Here is a 17,053-nt window from a genome sequence, read left to right as displayed (position 1 = left end):
CTTCTATTGTTTTGTAGAAAAAGATTATGTTATTTGAATGTACCGCGTTAAAGAGAATGTACAAGTACAAAAGCTGGCAACAATGTAAAATGCTTTTATGTCAGAAGATTGGTGATAGAACTCTAGTAGACTGAATGTTAATGCTGATTGGTCGAAAATATGTTTCCCCCAGTCGAGTATGACCACTGAGAAAGATTGTCAACCAATGAACGAATTTACGAAGAAAAGGTGTTTGGTATGTTCTGCGACAGGGCAGTTTCTTGTTAGAAACGTAGTGTAGACATTCAAGGTTTGTGCAATATAAGGTGCAACAATATTTCACTGAGAGTGCACGCTGCATCAAGGAAGATAGACAATTTCTTTAGCCTTAGGACGTCTTTTGATAGAAAACAATCGCGTCCAGAATGGCTGCGGTATTCGATATTGAATTGCACGACGTGGATACAGTGAACAGGGACGAGTCGGACGATGATGTTATCGAGATTGGAGAGGTAACTTTCCTCTTTCCCCCATTGATATTTCGAATCTTAATATTTTTCTTTTTATTATTCCATACTTCTTTTTCATATTATTATTCTTATTATTACAATTAAATTGTTTTCCTTTTATGTAGGAGGACTACGATCCTAATCCTAACGTGAATGAAATAATTGAGTGAGTAAATTTTTGCATCTGTTGGTGTAATTTCAATTTATATATTAACATAATAACAATAATGTTCTAACAGATCGGATGGCGTTGAAACGGTTGCTATTTCTGAACAAAATGTTAATCGTGGAAGAGAAAGAGCTGGACCACAAGACTTTGAATTATGCAAAGTTATTGGAAAAGGTGGATACGGAAAGGTCTTTCAAGTACGTAAAAAAACAGGAAATGACAGCGGTACCATTTTTGCTATGAAGGTAAGTTGAAAATAACATTGAATTGTTTACAACACATATGGTATTACATTCGTAAGAGCATTAAGGGGTTACAAAGTATTACATAAAAAAAGAACCCTATGATCATTCTGGCACTCTTCTCTGGAATTCCATCTGACTTATTTTATGAGAAGAGTTTTTGAGTTACTCTCACTCTATGCTCTCTCTTTATGCTAAGGATGTAAAATTATATTTTGAGTGGAGAAAAGAACTACATATTTTTAACAAAAATTTTGTTTATCTATATTATAACGAATTTTCAAAACTTTGTAAAAAATGTTATTGTTGTATTTATAAATTAGGTGTTACATAAGGCATCTATCATAAGAAATCAAAAAGATACCGCTCATACAAAAGCTGAACGAAATATTTTAGAAGCTGTTAAGGTATGGTTAAAATCAATTAGTATATTTTCGAATCTATGCTATTTCTCTTTAATATAATTTTCTTGCAGCACCCATTCATTGTAGACCTTATGTATGCTTTCCAAACGTGTGGTAAATTATATTTGATCTTAGAGTATATGTGTGGAGGTGAACTTTTTCGACATTTAAATGACGAAGGAATATTTTTAGAGGATACTGCATGGTAGGAGATTATACAAGTATATGTTATTGTTTGTTTTTGCATTCTTATATAAAAACAATGTTTAATTTAAAGCGTATACTTTTTGATTACAGTTTTTACTTATCTGAAATAATACTGGCTTTGCAACATCTTCATTTACAAGGAATAATTTACAGGTATTATACATTTATAATATTGCGCTCATTATACATTATATGCCAATGTTATTTTAATAAGTATATCATTTTAATTACATATTAATTTGCGTTACAGAGATTTGAAACCAGAAAATATTTTGTTAGATGCAGAAGGTCATATTAAATTAACTGATTTTGGTTTATGCAAAGAACATATACAAGATGATACTGTAACACATACTTTTTGTGGAACTATAGAGTATATGTAAGAACGTGTAATTTATATTTATAATATTATTTGTTTAGTTAGGGCAAAACATGTTATGTTTTTTCCCTAAGGGCTCCTGAAATTTTAATGAGAAGTGGGCATGGTAAAGCAGTCGATTGGTGGAGTCTTGGTACTTTGATGTATGACATGCTCACAGGATCTGTATGTAATTTTTTCAGTGGATGCATTCATATATTTCTGTTTTTTTCTCAGATTATATTGCTTTTTTATTTTAGCCTCCATTTACATCTACTAACAGGAAAAAGACAATAGACAAAATTCTACGAGGCAAATTAAATCTTCCTCAATATTTAACGCCCGATGCCAGAGATTTAATAAGAAAGCTGCTGAAGGTTGATAGACGTTTCGTTACTTTACTTTTAGTTATTTTAGATTGTTTGTTTTTAGCATTGATTTATTAAATTCATTTTGAATAGTTTAATAATATAAAAAATAATTCTTATAAGTTTTTTAATTTACTGATATAGAGACAAGTCGCACAAAGGCTAGGTACTGCACCATCGGATGCTGAACAAATAAAAAATCATCAATTTTTTAAGCACATAAATTGGAACGATGTTATATCACGAAAATTGGAACCACCATTCAGGCCAATATTAGCAAGCGAAGATGACGTATCCCAATTTGACAAGAGATTCACAACTTCCGCCCCTATAGATTCACCTGCAGAATATACTTTGAGTGAATCTGCTAATAGAGTATTTCAGGTAAGTATTTTGTTTCGAAAATATTGCTTTAGTAAATTTACTAAATATCACTTAAGATAATTAAGAACTTACAATTTTTTAATCAATTTCTTTATTATTATTATTATTATTTGATCTTTTAAGGGATTCACATATGTAGCACCAAGTATACTTGAAGATATGTACTCCTCCCAACCAACAATTATAAATGCTAGAAGTCCTCGCAAAGGCAATATACGTGGTTTCTCACCAAGAAATACACATTTCCATTTGCATAATTCGCATTTGCAAAATCATAGGTAAATCTATTTTGATTACTTGATAATTATGATACAAAATCGTAATAATTTAATAAGTATGAAAGTTAATTTGAATGATATATATTTAATGTAATTAAATATGATGTCTATAATTGAATGTTTTAGGCATAATGGTGTAGGGCATAACAATGTGGAAGACACAGAAATGATAGAGATAGGCTAACTGTCACTTCTTAAATAGCGAAATAATGCTTAGCATTTTGGCCTAACTGCTGAATATCCGTGACCAATCCTCGTGTCTCAGGGAGGGAATTTTATAAGCATACAAAAAGAGAATAGCATAGGATGGGTCTGATCTTAATTGCTTCAAAGGATATCCAGCAGTTATGTTTAGCTAATTTTTTTTTATAATCAAATATAACAATTACGAATTTATCAACTAATATTACGTTTTAAAAAACGATGTGTGTGCAGCGGTTGTTGGTATCAATTAAAGTAACACATCTGATCTATTATAAAGGAGAATTATTAACCTGTTAACCGGGGACGGATGAAAATATTTAATTTCTTTTATGATATCAAAGAATAAATAAATCAGTTTTATTTTTATTTCTCATTGTTATATTAGAGTAACGTTATATGTGCAATTTTTACAACTCATAATTTTCTTTGAGGTCTCCCCGATTAACAGGTTAATTTTGAGTTGATATTTTATTAATAATTGTAATAAAAATTATACGTTTTATATTTATATTTACACAATTTAACTCTTTTGTGATTCACGTTAGTATATATACATATATGTACGAATATTAATAAGATAATACCGATTTTGTAGATTTTATTTATAAAAGATAAATGTAAAACAACGAAAATCGTAAAATGCTGCCATCAACCGCTCTGTTGCTTTAATCTATTTTTTCATGCTAACATACTATTTGATTATTTATAAATTAATTTTATTAAGCACATTGATTATTTATACAATTAATTTTAGCAGCAATAACGTTTCTATGGGAGCAACGATAGCATATTTTGCCTAAATAATAGTCAAAGTTAGATGCATTTATGCAAATGAAGCAATGGAATTGCATTTTTACAGTTTAAAGTTCCTACAACAAAAAAATTGCAATATATACGAATATTTTGCTCACATGACATAATAATATTGACTAATAGAAACATATGAAAGATAGTGTATAATCTTTAGCAATTTTTTCAAAATGCAATTGTTCCAGAAATAGCAATTTACTCTATAAGCATGCTGCCATAGCAACCATATTACTGCACAATTGAAAAATCTATAAGAAATGAAGAGTTTTACATTCGTTCCTATATTTTACACTTGTTAATAGTGTTTTTTAATTACAAAGGAACGTGAATGATACAAGTTACCTTGAACTTATTCTTTTTTTCTTTTCTTTTTCTTTTTTTTGTTAATTAATGCAATATTGACTATAGACATATATTCATAGATAAATTATAATACAAAATATAAGCAAGAGTAACTATTTGATGCTCGGCAAATTTCCAAACTACCCAAGTGTTCACATGCCATGATATCTGGCAAACATTACATTTAACTATTTACAATAATTCCATGGTCGAGATGTAATATTAACCCAATAATAAAGAACCTTTCTTTATATAATTTGTGCTTAACTATTAATTCAATATATATATATATATATATACACACACTTAATGTTGCATTTCGACTATGTACGCAAATAAATGCGTATAATAAATATACACATAAGATTATAATATTCGCAGTTGTATTGTAATGTAAAAAATATCTATTCGACAAAATATGATTATTTATAAGCTATTATTATATGTATCAAAGAACGTACACTTTCAATGTTAAATTAAGAATGTGCCTACAGAGTTTTCAAGATGCTACTAAAAACTAGAACAATGTGCCGAATTTAGAAATCTAGAAGGAGGACATAATATGGAGCATATTAAAAACTGTCGTTACAATCATTGTTAAAACAAATCACTGTTACAATCAAATAAAATTAGAATTCTTTTTCTTTCGCAATTCCAATTATGTATAATCATTTTTATGAAGAAAGTATAACTCATAAAAAGAAAAGAGAGAGATCTATTATTCATTATCAATTATTTTGTAGAACCGAATAATGAAAATTATAGTGAAATACTATTTCCAAATATAGCAAATAGAGAACTTTGTAGTTGAATTCTTAAAGCTCTAATGATGTGCTCTCAAACAGACTGTGACATTGATACTCATTGTTATGACCCATTTTTAACAGGACCTAAATAAGGATTATGGCGCTACATGTTATTATTCTTAAGGAATTCTTGCAAATTAATATATCAAATATTTATCATGGTACTATACGTTTAGTTATTTACAAGTCTGTTTTTAAGAAAAAAAAAGAAACAAGAAAAAAAAAAGAAACAAGGAAAAACAAGATTGACAAAAAAGTATTATTCCATAATCTTCCTACCATATAAATTTAAGAGCACATATTTATCGATTGAGGCACGATTTATATTAATTGAAAATTATAAAAAGATGTTAGAATGAAATTAACACAATTAACCTGTAACAAAAAGGTAATATGTGTTTCATGCTTCCAATTAAGAAAAATTGTAGTTTCTTCAATTGATTTATTGCTATCATGGTTTGTAATCCTCTTTAAATCGTGTATACCAATAAATATAATGATTTATGACATAAGCTCGTTTAAATATGTTAGATAATTGAAATACATGAAAAATATTACATGTACTTAGATGATCATGGAAAATATATATTACAAATGAATTAATATTTTATTTTTAAATTTATTTAGTAGATACGCACTATCTACGAAATATTATCAATCTTGTAATAATACTTTTGTATTTTCAATCATTTAACATAAGTAGGTGCATATGTACTGACATACACAGCAGTGTCTATTATTATTACTGTTTTAAAAACAAGATCATGATCAATAGTTCAATAGCATCCTACCTATATGTATGCCAGACGCAAGTCATCACCAAAAAAACATAAATATGAATTATTAAAAATGTGAGTAAGCCTGCTATACAGCAACATTATTTTTTAATTACACGCGAAAGGGAAATAACCCAATAAACTTATACACTAATACGAAACTGTTTCCCGCATATCTAGATTGTACATGCGTTGAAGTCATTCATTTAAATACAGTTAAATACGATATAGGTAGCATATAAAATAATACATAAAAATGAAAAATTTTAAATATATTATCATCTAATATGTTCGTCTCAATTATGTTAAGTATTATAATAATTGTGATGATATTTTTAAGTTATTTTCATTACAATTAATACAATTAATTTTCGAGCAAATACATTTCATATAATTCTTTATCTTTTTCAGACAAAAATCGTGGAATAAAATTGATTTTTACAATTTCTGTGAAACCTTCTTCTAATGTTGGTGGTACATAATTTTTCCTGATAAAACAAACAAATATATAACAAGAATACTTTCACAAGTGTAAAAAAAAAAACAAATATGATATAGTAACTTGAAAGATCTAATTCTACTTACATATAAGAGTTTATGATGATGTCACTAATCTTAAGATGATTAGAATCAACTAATTCACGGAACTAGAAATAAATAAAAATAAAATGATATTAGAAGTATATAAATAAAATTAGGAAATATAAAAATAAAAATCTTATTTTACCTTATTATTATGTTTGGCATGTTCATTACTTGTTGTCATGAGAAAGCATCTAATTGGAATATTATATTTTTTTGCTACTGTAATATATCTTTCACGTGAGACAGGATTTGGATTAGTATTGTCTATAACAACACGTTTCCCTTTAATCAAAGATTGTTCCATAGTAGATATACATTTCTGCCAACTTCCTAAAGTATCTCTGTTAATGTAATCGTAGTCAGTTAAATAAAGTTTAGTAAAATGAGATTTTCCAGAGCCAGGACTACCAACCATCAGTATCACCTGTTGTATTTATAAAAAAGTTATTATGTTTATACAATTATATAATAAAAAAAAAATAAAAATATTTATTTTATATGATCTAATACATACTTCTTGTTGTTGTGAAGTAATTTTAGCATCAGTGGGATTGTCATCTTTTTGCAATGCTTTTGGATTAAATGTAGGTAAAATAAATGGTGCAGCTTTATGCCCGAAAAAGTGTTCTTCTGGGGTTTGAAATTGTAAACCTATATTCATAGCCATTAAACGATCTACTTTAGAATGATCCTTCTTTCTACCAGGTATCCAATTTTTTTGTCTACCTGCCGCATCTCCAACATAAAAAGAGTTTAATTTATCAATGCTGAAACCTCCATTTTTCTAAACAAGAAAATAAATATATCACCATTATAATAATAATATTTTTAAAAAGATAGAACATTCTTATATTGTACATACATCGTTGACGAGTTTATTCCACATTCCTGGTGCTGGCTTTCTATATATACTTTTTCCCATAGAAATAAAGACCTATGATTTAAAATGGTACATAAATAAAAAAGAATTATAGTATTATTAAATGTTTTGGAAATATAGAAATATTTACTTGAATAGGAACACCTAATTTTTGTACTACTTTCTCAATTTTGACTTTAAAATCTTCTATTTTCACTTTTCCTGTACCAAGAGCTCCTTGATTAGTAAAAATGACAATTTTATAACCATCTTCATAGAATTGCTTTAATTTTTTAGGTACTGTAGGGTGTATCAATTGCCAATCATGAACATCTTTTGGAAATACAAGACCAGACTTTGTCTTTATCAATGTGCCATCCATGTCATATGCAGCTATCTGTAAAAACAAACATTTTGTACGTATCTAATTATTTTTTTTTTTTTTTTTTTAATTAGAATCAATTATATTTTTTGAATCGCGAATATTACCATTGGACGGTTTTGCACATTTGGTGGAGTATATATCAGTAATTCTTCATTACTTTCCCACAATCCTGTTGTTTTCATTGTACTATTATCTACATCATTTTCCTTGGATGTTGAAGCAATAGCATTGATTTCTTTATTATCTTCTCCATTTATCGAATAATTGTTTTCATTGCTAATCGTTTCTTGTACGATAGCATTAGTTTCATCTTCTATTTTGCGCATTTTGCACGAGTTCGTTGTATCTATACTTAATGATTCATCTTCCGAATCATAAGATCGTTTTTGTGCCAATGTGTGTGTTTGATCATTCTGTTCTTTAGGTGGTGGCTTAAATTCTATTTGATATATGTGTTTCCCATATAAAATTTCTAATCTATCATTATGTTTGACAATTAATCTATTATCTTTTTGAGTTTTGAAGCCATTTATACCACAAGCTCTTGTACCAACTTGTTGAACCGTCACTATATGTTGCACATAATCTGCACATAATCTAACTACAAAATTAATAGAAAATAATTTTTAGATTAAAATTTAATTAAAAATTAAGAATAAGAATTTTAGAAATCAAAATATACGAATTGATTTATACACTATATATATATATACAATAAATTAGGTAGGAAATATATAAAAATTAAAATATTTTAATAATATATGTTAAACCTTGTTTTCTTGAACACTTTATATCAGTAATATTAGTTTCTTCAGAACGTCCTATAAAGATTGGAGAAGAATCAGGTAAATAAACAGTTGATAGAGTTTCACTATTACTTTTTAAATAACAACTCTTAGCTCGTTCACTCATTCCAATATAATTAAAATTTCTGTAATATAAAATTTTATGTAATTCTATAAATCAACTTTTTTTTTTTGTTATATAAATGAACTGTTGTATGTATATTTGTTCTAGATTTATTAATATTTCATACAGAGATACAAAAAATATATAAATAAATATATTACTTGTTTTCAATAATAAAATCTATAAATTTGTAACTGTTATATACATTCGTAGTCGTCGCAATTCAAAAAACCGTAATAAAATCATTTGCAATAGTGTATGCATTATGTAATCATTTTTTCTACATTTATTATATAAATCTTATACATCAAGTATATATCTTTGAATCATTTCAAAAAATTTCTATTTCATCGTTATAAGTTTAATAAAAATTATTTATAAAAACACTAGTCAAATAGACATTATTATCATTGACTAATTGTAAATAAGAGAGATAACTTTATTGCTTTTTTGTTTCTTGTATGATGCGCTCTCATTAGATGCTTCACTATCACGTGATTGGACAGTTTCTGTGGACATGCTTTTTGATAGGCGTAGCCATTTACCGCTTGACCATTCTATGATTGGACAGTTGTGTCAAGTCGCTGTGATGGCGCGTCTATTTCCAACACTTCGGAAGATTCCCTTGAATGTTTATATGATACATGATTGAAGTGTAACTACGACCGTTACAGTTTTGTTGTTCGGTCATTATTTTGTGTATTTATATTAATTTTTAAGTAAAAACTAGTCCGTTTTAACAATGAGCGCTGAAGAAGAGGTTTTACGAATTCAAAAAAAGTTAAACAAAATGTCAAGTGGTGACGGGACGGTGAGTAAGTGAGTAAAATTAACCTAGTTGCATATCGCTTGAACATGTCGATGAATTAAATCAAAGGGAGATAGCATTTTAAGAATAAAAGTTTTAATCTTTTAAGATATTTTTTAATTAAATATATTATTTAAATATAAGAAATAAGTTTGGCATATGTTTGTCTACAAGTAAACAATTGTGTTTTGATTCATATAGCATAATAAAGTTATAGTGCATGTTCAAAGTGTAATATCCAAAGTACATTATTCAATATAGTTGAATTTTTTTCAAATATTGGAAACGTTATTTCAAATGTCTCTGAAATTTGTTATTTAATAGAATATAAATTATATGTGATACTCTGGAAAAGTATTAAACGATAAGTATTATAAATTCCTATAATTACAAATATTTTATTTACTTTTGAGTATTTTTCTTCCTTCTTTCTTTCAGGGTCAAGAACAAGCCCTGGAGTTACTTAAAATTTTACAGAAACTTCCTGTTGATTTGGAACTTTTAACAAAAACAAGAATCGGTATGACAGTAAATGCTTTAAGAAAATCAAGTAGAGACGATGAAGTAATTTCATTGTCGAAGACTCTTATTAAGAATTGGAAAAAGTTTTTATCTGGTAAGCAAATTACATTTAATTGTAGAAAAAGTATATTGATAAAAAAATGATTACATTTTGCATGTTTTATTTTGTAAGTATTATTAATTCTATTTCAGGATCTAATAAAGATAAAGATTCTACTACTTCGAGTAGCTCAAAAAAAAGAGAAGAAAAGTCAGAAAAAAATAAAGACGATGCAGATCAAAAGAAAGATAAAGATATGGTGGATGGAAACGATGTAAAAATAAAAGAAGAAAAGCCTAATAAAGATCTTCAAAGAAAACAAGCTTCATTTCCAGCTCCTACTACAACAGATGCCGTAAGATTAAAATGTAGAGAATTGTTAGCTGCCGCATTGAGAGTGGATGGTAAAACTGTTGATGGTTGTGCTAGTCCAGAAGAATTAGCAGAAGAATTAGAAGAAGCAATATATGCAGAATTTAAGAATACCGATAATAGATACAAAAATAGGGTAAATAATAAAAAAATGAAAATAAAATAAACTATCTATCATTTGCTTATATCTTATACATTATGGTGTATATTATTTTACAGGTTCGCAGTAGAGTTGCAAATTTACGTGACGTTAAAAATCCTAATTTAAAAACGAATTTCATTGTCGGTGCTATTACACCAGCACGGTTAGCTGTTATGACTGCAGAGGAAATGGCAAGCGATGAAATAAAACAATTACGGGAACAATTCAAAAAGGAAGCAATTAATGATGCTCAACTTGCTACTGTACAAGGCACTAAAACTGATTTACTCAAATGTGGTAAATGCAAAAAACGCAATTGTACCTATAATCAAGTACAAACACGGTCAGCCGATGAACCTATGACTACTTTTGTACTATGCAACGAATGTGGAAATCGATGGAAATTTTGTTAATTGTTTTCATCGATTTCATTTCTTTATCATTGTCATACATGAAAAATGTACTTCAATCGAATTGTATCTATAAAAGTGGTATTTGTTTGACACATACTAATAAGATGTCATTAAAAAATATATAAACATTATGAATCTTGAAATGTACATTGGCTATCTTATTAGTAATTACATCTTCATTAAGTTCGAATGTTTACTCTAATGTATATACTAAGAACAGAATGTGTATTTAATCGGTGTACTTTATAGCACATAAATTAAGACTGTCTCTAATTTTTTTCTCTCAATTTGATGAATTAAGCAAATATAGAAATTTTAAAAGGAAATAAAATTATTCATTCTCCCTAATTAAATGAATACTTTTATTATAGCTTATAATATATATATATATATATATATATATATATATATATATATATATATATATATATATATATATATAATTTACATGTTTTATTATTTATTTTTAAACATATAATTTTTCTAAATGTTTAAAATGTGTTAGTAAATTTATTACACACATGCATTTAGTTACACAGATAATTTGCTGCGCCATCTAACATTGTAGATATAAAATGAAAATTGTAGATAGTTTTCTATCTCGTAGTTAGAAGATTTTAACCTAATTACAGGCAAAGACTGCGCAGATGCATCATAGTCACGCGATAAGATAGATACTTGAAGGTCTTGTAGGACAACATTATTCTAACCTTATTTAAATTAGCAGTAATTGGCATGTGATCGTGGATGATGGATGTTGTAAACAACAATGAATTAATATTTGCATCTCCGTTGATATTATTACAAAGCAAAATTGATTTAAATACTTTAAAATATGAAAATACTTGAATACAAAATAATTGAATAGAATTTAAACGTCATGAAGATATTGGATAACGTGTACTATTGCAAGCAATATTATTCAACATTTATGTATAATGCTTTCAGATATATTCTCATTCGAACTATAATATTGTCCTATTTTGTTATTGTTTTGATGCATACATAAACAAATTAATTTATTCATAGTAATATATTTTTGTATAATCAGAAAAATGTGTGAAAATATACACGTTAAAGAACAATGGCAACTTCTACAGAACCTCAGATTTACTGTGGAAGGGTTACTCATTGATGGTATAGCAAATGTATGGAATGTTTATGGTGGTTTAAATAGATTACACAATGCAATGGAACAAATCTTCAAACATGGCTTTCGTATATTTAATTCTAATGTAAGTAAAAGATGTAACATAAATTTGCGTTCAAAAAATAAAGTATAATATTTTCATTAGTATATTATTAAATGATAACTTAAATGTTTATTTTTAAATAAATTATAGTAATGATAAAAATTAAAATTTATAGGGTGAGCCAGATTGTTGGATTTTTATTCAAGGATTAAATTGGCTTCAACCGTCATTAGTGTCATCACCCATAATATCTGAAAGCGAAGATTATTTTTCTAATTTACCAACTAAAATCATTTCTCGAAAAGATATGTTATGGTTGTACAAAAGGTAAGGATACGAATAAATATAGTTTCTAATAATTAAGAAATAAAAACAATACTATCTGTTTATAGTTTAGAAAATCACAGTTTATCTCACAAACTATCTTGGCTTTTATCCGATAAGGAACACTTACTTTCTTGTCTCGAACCATGGGCTTTCCTTTGTCAAGAAAAGTTGGCCGAGGCTACTCTGATATGTTTAAGAGCAGTAGAAAGGAACCAACCAATACTTTTAACAGAGATCGATCCATGTTTAGTAAGTTTTTACCTAACTTAAATGTAGAATTAGTTGTGCATATATAATTATTTTTAATAAGTTGTGTTAAATTTCAATCTTTGCAGTTTCAACCAAACTGGGTCTCGTCTAATTTAAGCCCGAAAAGACATAAACGTTCCTCATCTTATCCTGCTAACTTTTGTTCTACGACTTTAGGTATACTCAGAGAAAGAAAACTACATATTCAAACAAGTGGTCAGTTATCGTACACAAATAGAAATGTTAAAAACATAGCATCTCAACATAATCAAGATAATATTAATAAAAACAATATGAATAAGAAGGATAAAGTTTATGATATTTCTTTGAAAACTTGGAGTAGTCTTCCGACATTAGAGGACTCTCATAACAGTTCTTCGGAAACTCCAATAACTGTTTTAAACTCTACCAAAAATCCATGTGTGCACAAAACTGTTAAGATTCAAACACCTTCTGTTGAGTTGTCAAAAATAATTCACATTAATTATTCGGATGTTAAACAATCAACGAATTCGTCAAGCGAAAAGGTAGCAACTAAACCAAAGACTCCTACAAGAAAAATGAGAAATAAAATAAAAATGGCGCAAGAGAATAAAAGAATGTTAAATACTTCTAGTGGAAGTTCCAGTACTTTAAATTATGAAGATTCGATAAGAGGGGTCGTTGAAGAACATTGTATTTCATCAGAAACCACAGATGGAGTAAATTTAAGGAAACATGGAACGAATGGTATCAAAATAGATCGGAAATTTAAAAAGATAAGTGCTTTTTTACCAAGATCTGCACCAGAGTTTTCTAATTCATGGTCAGCTGAAATAGAAGGACAAAAGGATATTAGAACGGCAAAGAAAAGTTTTATGGAGGATGGTGGGAGTAGTGTTCAACCAATGGCTACAGGATTTTTTCCGAGGCCTATAGAAGGACAAAGCTTAACAAGTTTTTTATCTTCGGCACAATTTTCTAAAGCTAATGCTGAATTAGATAGGGAAAATGCACATTTTAGTATTTCCGAAGCTATGATAGCTGCTATCGAACAAATCAAATGTAACAGGCAATGGTGTCTTGTGGATGAAACCGTTGAAGATAGCGATGAAGAAATTAATAATCTTAAACAAAGAATACGAATTAGACGACGCCAACGTCAAGAAGAACGATGTAGAGGAAGAATATGGAATCGTGATTTATTCAGTGATGGAAAGACTGATACAACAACTACCGATCAAAGTGTGAGTCCTTTATCAACCTCTTCTAATACTACATCTGATAGTATTTCAACGGATGATGTAGAAGATATAGAAGTAGATAATGCGAATATGACTAAATTGAACAATTCTGGAATATCTGCATCTATGGCTTCATTATATTCTGATGCTGATTTACATCAATTTAAACAAGGTTTAGAATTGTCGCAAAATGAAAGTATTATATCTGCAGAAGGTGTAGCATTGTCGCTTATTAGTAGATTTAGTGAGAAACAGTTACCGCGAGCAAGCGAATTGCAATGGCTTGTTTCTGAAAAAGATGCTCCACAACGATTATTACCTCTACCAAAAAGTTGGCCTGTTAGTCCGGATGAAGTTGAAAAAGAGGATTCAATTCAATTACGTGGAACTGTAGAATGGGCTCCACCCAGACCACAGATTATATTTACTCCGCATCCTCCACCTGTGTAAGCACATTTAAAATTATATTTTTAATATTAGATTATTAGATCTGTTATAATAATCTCATCAATGTATTTTCACAGGAGACGAACTTTAATAGCTAAACAGAATTATAGATGTGCAGGTTGTGGTATGAAAGTTGCAGTTAAATATGCTAACAAGTTTCGATATTGCGAGTACTTGGGTAGATATTTTTGTACTGGCTGTCATACGAATCAAGTAGCTCTAATACCAGGAAAAATATTATCTAAATGGGATTTTAATAGGTATTTCAAAATATTTATTTTAATATATTCTGTATTGTGTTTAAAGTATGTTAAATTCATTTATGTTATTTTAAGGTATCCTGTGTCTAACTTTTCATACAGATTATTAGACCAAATGATGCTTGATCCATTGTTTCAAATTCAGGATTTAAATGCTTCATTGTACAGACGTATAAAACAGTTAGAAAGAACAAGAATACTACGGACGAAGTTATTTTTCCTCAAAGATTTTTTGTATACTTGCCGATTTGCAGCAACGTATGTTTTCTTATTATTTGTGACTTGAAATGATATTTTTAATTACTTGATGATAAATCATTTTTAATATGTACTTTAATTTTTAAACAGTGTTCAAGATATTTTAAAAAAAGAGCCAAATTATATTATAAATGATCCACATATATACTCTATACAAGATCTGATGTACGTTAAGCTTGGAATATTACCCATGCAATTACAAGAATTGATCGAAGTGTGTAATGCTCATGTTACCGCTTGTGAGGTATAAAATATTTCTTTTCAACATTATTCAAACATATATGTGCTTGTGTGCATGTATTCACAGTTACGTTATTTTATTTGTGTTGTGTGTGTATTTTATTATTATTATTTAAATATAATTTTGTATAATTTGTTTCAGTTATGTCAAGCAAGAGGATTTGTATGTGAAGTATGTTACTCCAAAGACGTGATATTTCCATGGGAACTGTCCAAAATTACCCGATGTGAAATTTGTGGAGCTTGTTTCCATAATGAATGTAAAGCAACGTTTAATAAACTAGAATGTAAACGTTGCGACCGTTTGCAAGCTAGAAAAGTATCGAGACAGGAAGCACTTTGACAAAAGGTAAGAATTTCTTCTGTTATAGAAACATCAATTAAATTAGAATGTAAACGATAATAGAGATTTTGGACAGTTTTTAAATTATATGTAAATGAAAATTTGTTATTATTTATAATTTATTTATATATATATATATTCTTCATCTATGTTTTATTTCTCTATAGTCATGATCGATAACATTTAGTATTTTCAAATCTCAGCATCAGCATATAAACATTTTATGGTTCCTTTTAATTATTAGCCATTCATTTAGTATTAATATAATGCGAAGAAATGTTAACGATGTGAGGTACTTGGATATAATTAATAACAATATTATAAAAACTATCCATACCTATATCTAATACTATGACATACATTATATGGTTAGCGTTTAGAATGTATCTTAATTTCGATAGAACTGTTTTATTTTTCAGTTATTATTTTACTAATAATTTGCGCTTAATTATATACTGGCGAATAAAACACACGTTCTACGTTAAGAAAACATTTTAAATGCATACCATTAAGTGGTGTGGTAAGACTGACAAAATTGTGATATACAATACTAATTTTCTCAATTATATAATTTTTATTTAAATAAATACATTTTGTATATATATAAAAGGAAAGATGTATCTTTTTGCTAGTAATTGTTACCACAATACAAGAAAAAAGAAATGTTATAAGAGTTAATGAAGAAAATGTTTAAGAGTAATAAATAATTTAAAATATAAAGTTAACATATAGAAGAAAAGTATTTCCAGTAAAATATTATATACAAGTTAATTAAAAATCTATATTTTGTAGATAACATATACAGAGATAAATATGATAAAACTTGTATTTAGTTACTTAGTATCATAAGATATGCTTATAGTTTAAAAATACTAATACTATTCGTATGTCTAAGTAATACTAATACTAATTGTGCATGTCAGAAGAAATAATAATAATAGTAATAATGATAGTAACAACAACAACAACATAGATGAACCTATTTTTATCTCAAGAGTATGTTATCAAATATTTATTAAAAATGTTAGAATAAAAATCATTTATAAAGAAAAAAACTACTCCTTTAATATACATTGTTTGTAAGTTACTGATATAATTTAAAATTTATCATGTATATATTAAAAATCTAGCAATAATCAATTGAAAGCATAACATTACAAAATTTAAATTGAAAAAGTAATTAAACAAACATTATGTAGGATTTATTATTATATTTTCAATTTCACTTAACATAATGTTTGTTTAGCCTTATAATAAACTCAATAAAATAACAAAATGATATGGTTTTATTATTTATAATGGTTGACATACAAACTTATACAATCATAAACACTTATTTAGTTATAAAATATATATATTTACACCACCTAAATTTTCAGTAAATCTTATCACGGCTGCACATTACCAAATCTCTCAATTCAACTTTTACTTTTAAAAATTTGTTTCCAATTTATGAAGGGCTAGTATGTACAATTGCATACGTGAATTTCTTATACATTTAAAAAATCATTAATTGCTACTACACAATATAAATTGAATTTTGTTATTATGCAAGTTATATTGTTATAAAATAAGAAATTTTGCAGTATATGCAATTAATACTCGAAAATTTACGATATTTTTACGAAATGTTTTATATCAC

The 17,053-nt window shown here is 27.6% G+C and overlaps 4 protein-coding genes across 6 annotated transcripts; 3 read left to right on the top strand and 1 right to left on the bottom strand.

Moving 5' to 3' along the window:
- The first annotated feature begins 205 nt into the window (after positions 1–205).
- On the top strand, positions 206–3,374 carry LOC122519515 (ribosomal protein S6 kinase beta-1-like). The gene is made up of 12 exons (XM_043639007.1): positions 206–491; positions 614–654; positions 728–902; positions 1,223–1,306; positions 1,375–1,508; positions 1,601–1,663; positions 1,761–1,889; positions 1,964–2,054; positions 2,129–2,245; positions 2,381–2,620; positions 2,744–2,898; positions 3,025–3,374. The coding sequence occupies exons 1-12, from the start codon at positions 405–407 to the stop codon at positions 3,080–3,082; spliced, it is 1,374 nt and encodes a 457-aa protein (XP_043494942.1). The 5' UTR covers positions 206–404; the 3' UTR covers positions 3,083–3,374.
- A 2,721-nt stretch (positions 3,375–6,095) lies between these two features.
- LOC122519514 (uncharacterized protein F21D5.5) lies at positions 6,096–8,968 on the bottom strand. Of its 2 annotated transcripts, none has more exons than XM_043639006.1 (9): positions 8,736–8,968; positions 8,436–8,596; positions 7,770–8,266; positions 7,432–7,677; positions 7,284–7,355; positions 6,936–7,205; positions 6,564–6,845; positions 6,422–6,483; positions 6,096–6,324 (listed from the first exon to the last, which is right to left on the bottom strand). In XM_043639006.1, exons 2-9 carry the CDS (start codon positions 8,575–8,577, stop codon positions 6,201–6,203), a joined length of 1,695 nt encoding a protein of 564 aa, XP_043494941.1. In that variant the 5' UTR covers positions 8,578–8,596; positions 8,736–8,968; the 3' UTR covers positions 6,096–6,200. The 2 variants fall into 2 exon arrangements, with proteins under 2 accessions (XP_043494941.1, XP_043494940.1); XM_043639005.1 differs by having other exon boundaries at positions 8,780–8,968.
- A 230-nt stretch (positions 8,969–9,198) lies between these two features.
- Positions 9,199–11,184, top strand: LOC122519162 (transcription elongation factor S-II). Its single transcript, XM_043638458.1, has 4 exons — positions 9,199–9,385; positions 9,821–9,998; positions 10,097–10,452; positions 10,536–11,184. The coding sequence occupies exons 1-4, from the start codon at positions 9,317–9,319 to the stop codon at positions 10,869–10,871; spliced, it is 939 nt and encodes a 312-aa protein (XP_043494393.1). The 5' UTR covers positions 9,199–9,316; the 3' UTR covers positions 10,872–11,184.
- A 323-nt stretch (positions 11,185–11,507) lies between these two features.
- On the top strand, positions 11,508–16,130 carry LOC122519161 (run domain Beclin-1-interacting and cysteine-rich domain-containing protein). 2 transcript variants are annotated; one of them, XM_043638456.1, is made up of 8 exons: positions 11,508–12,106; positions 12,240–12,391; positions 12,457–12,640; positions 12,727–14,309; positions 14,388–14,570; positions 14,646–14,828; positions 14,919–15,072; positions 15,211–16,130. In XM_043638456.1, the coding sequence occupies exons 1-8, from the start codon at positions 11,927–11,929 to the stop codon at positions 15,409–15,411; spliced, it is 2,820 nt and encodes a 939-aa protein (XP_043494391.1). In that variant the 5' UTR covers positions 11,508–11,926; the 3' UTR covers positions 15,412–16,130. The 2 variants fall into 2 exon arrangements, with proteins under 2 accessions (XP_043494391.1, XP_043494392.1); XM_043638457.1 differs by lacking the exon at positions 11,508–12,106 and having other exon boundaries at positions 12,283–12,391; positions 12,509–12,640.
- Positions 16,131–17,053: the final 923 nt, after the last annotated feature.

The sequence above is a fragment of the Polistes fuscatus genome, unplaced genomic scaffold (genome assembly GCF_010416935.1).
Source record: "Polistes fuscatus isolate 324 unplaced genomic scaffold, CU_Pfus_HIC Scaffold3, whole genome shotgun sequence".
Classification (NCBI taxonomy): Eukaryota; Metazoa; Arthropoda; class Insecta; order Hymenoptera; family Vespidae; genus Polistes; species Polistes fuscatus.
This window is presented reverse-complemented; position numbering and strand designations above follow the sequence as displayed.

What these genes read in the sequence shown, in the direction of transcription:
- LOC122519161 (XM_043638456.1), top strand. Translation starts at nt 11,927, where the DNA reads ATGTGTGAAAATATACACGTTAAAGAACAATGGCAACTTCTACAGAAC. An exon ending in TCTAAATGGGATTTTAATAG is followed by an intron (nt 14,571 to 14,645) that starts GTATTTCAAAAT and finishes TGTTATTTTAAG; the next exon opens with GTATCCTGTGTCTAACTTTT. An exon ending in CTCATGTTACCGCTTGTGAG is followed by an intron (nt 15,073 to 15,210) that starts GTATAAAATATT and finishes AATTTGTTTCAG; the next exon opens with TTATGTCAAGCAAGAGGATT.
- LOC122519162 (XM_043638458.1), top strand. Translation starts at nt 9,317, where the DNA reads ATGAGCGCTGAAGAAGAGGTTTTACGAATTCAAAAAAAGTTAAACAAA. An exon ending in TGTCAAGTGGTGACGGGACG is followed by an intron (nt 9,386 to 9,820) that starts GTGAGTAAGTGA and finishes TCTTTCTTTCAG; the next exon opens with GGTCAAGAACAAGCCCTGGA. An exon ending in ATAATAGATACAAAAATAGG is followed by an intron (nt 10,453 to 10,535) that starts GTAAATAATAAA and finishes ATTATTTTACAG; the next exon opens with GTTCGCAGTAGAGTTGCAAA.
- LOC122519514 (XM_043639005.1), bottom strand. Translation starts at nt 8,838, where the DNA reads ATGCATACACTATTGCAAATGATTTTATTACGGTTTTTTGAATTGCGA. An exon ending in AATTAGGTGTTCCTATTCAA is followed by an intron (nt 7,356 to 7,431) that starts GTAAATATTTCT and finishes TTTAAATCATAG; the next exon opens with GTCTTTATTTCTATGGGAAA. An exon ending in ATCATCATAAACTCTTATAT is followed by an intron (nt 6,325 to 6,421) that starts GTAAGTAGAATT and finishes TTGTTTTATCAG; the next exon opens with GAAAAATTATGTACCACCAA.
- LOC122519515 (XM_043639007.1), top strand. Translation starts at nt 405, where the DNA reads ATGGCTGCGGTATTCGATATTGAATTGCACGACGTGGATACAGTGAAC. An exon ending in TGTGGAACTATAGAGTATAT is followed by an intron (nt 1,890 to 1,963) that starts GTAAGAACGTGT and finishes TTTTTCCCTAAG; the next exon opens with GGCTCCTGAAATTTTAATGA. An exon ending in TAATAAGAAAGCTGCTGAAG is followed by an intron (nt 2,246 to 2,380) that starts GTTGATAGACGT and finishes TTACTGATATAG; the next exon opens with AGACAAGTCGCACAAAGGCT.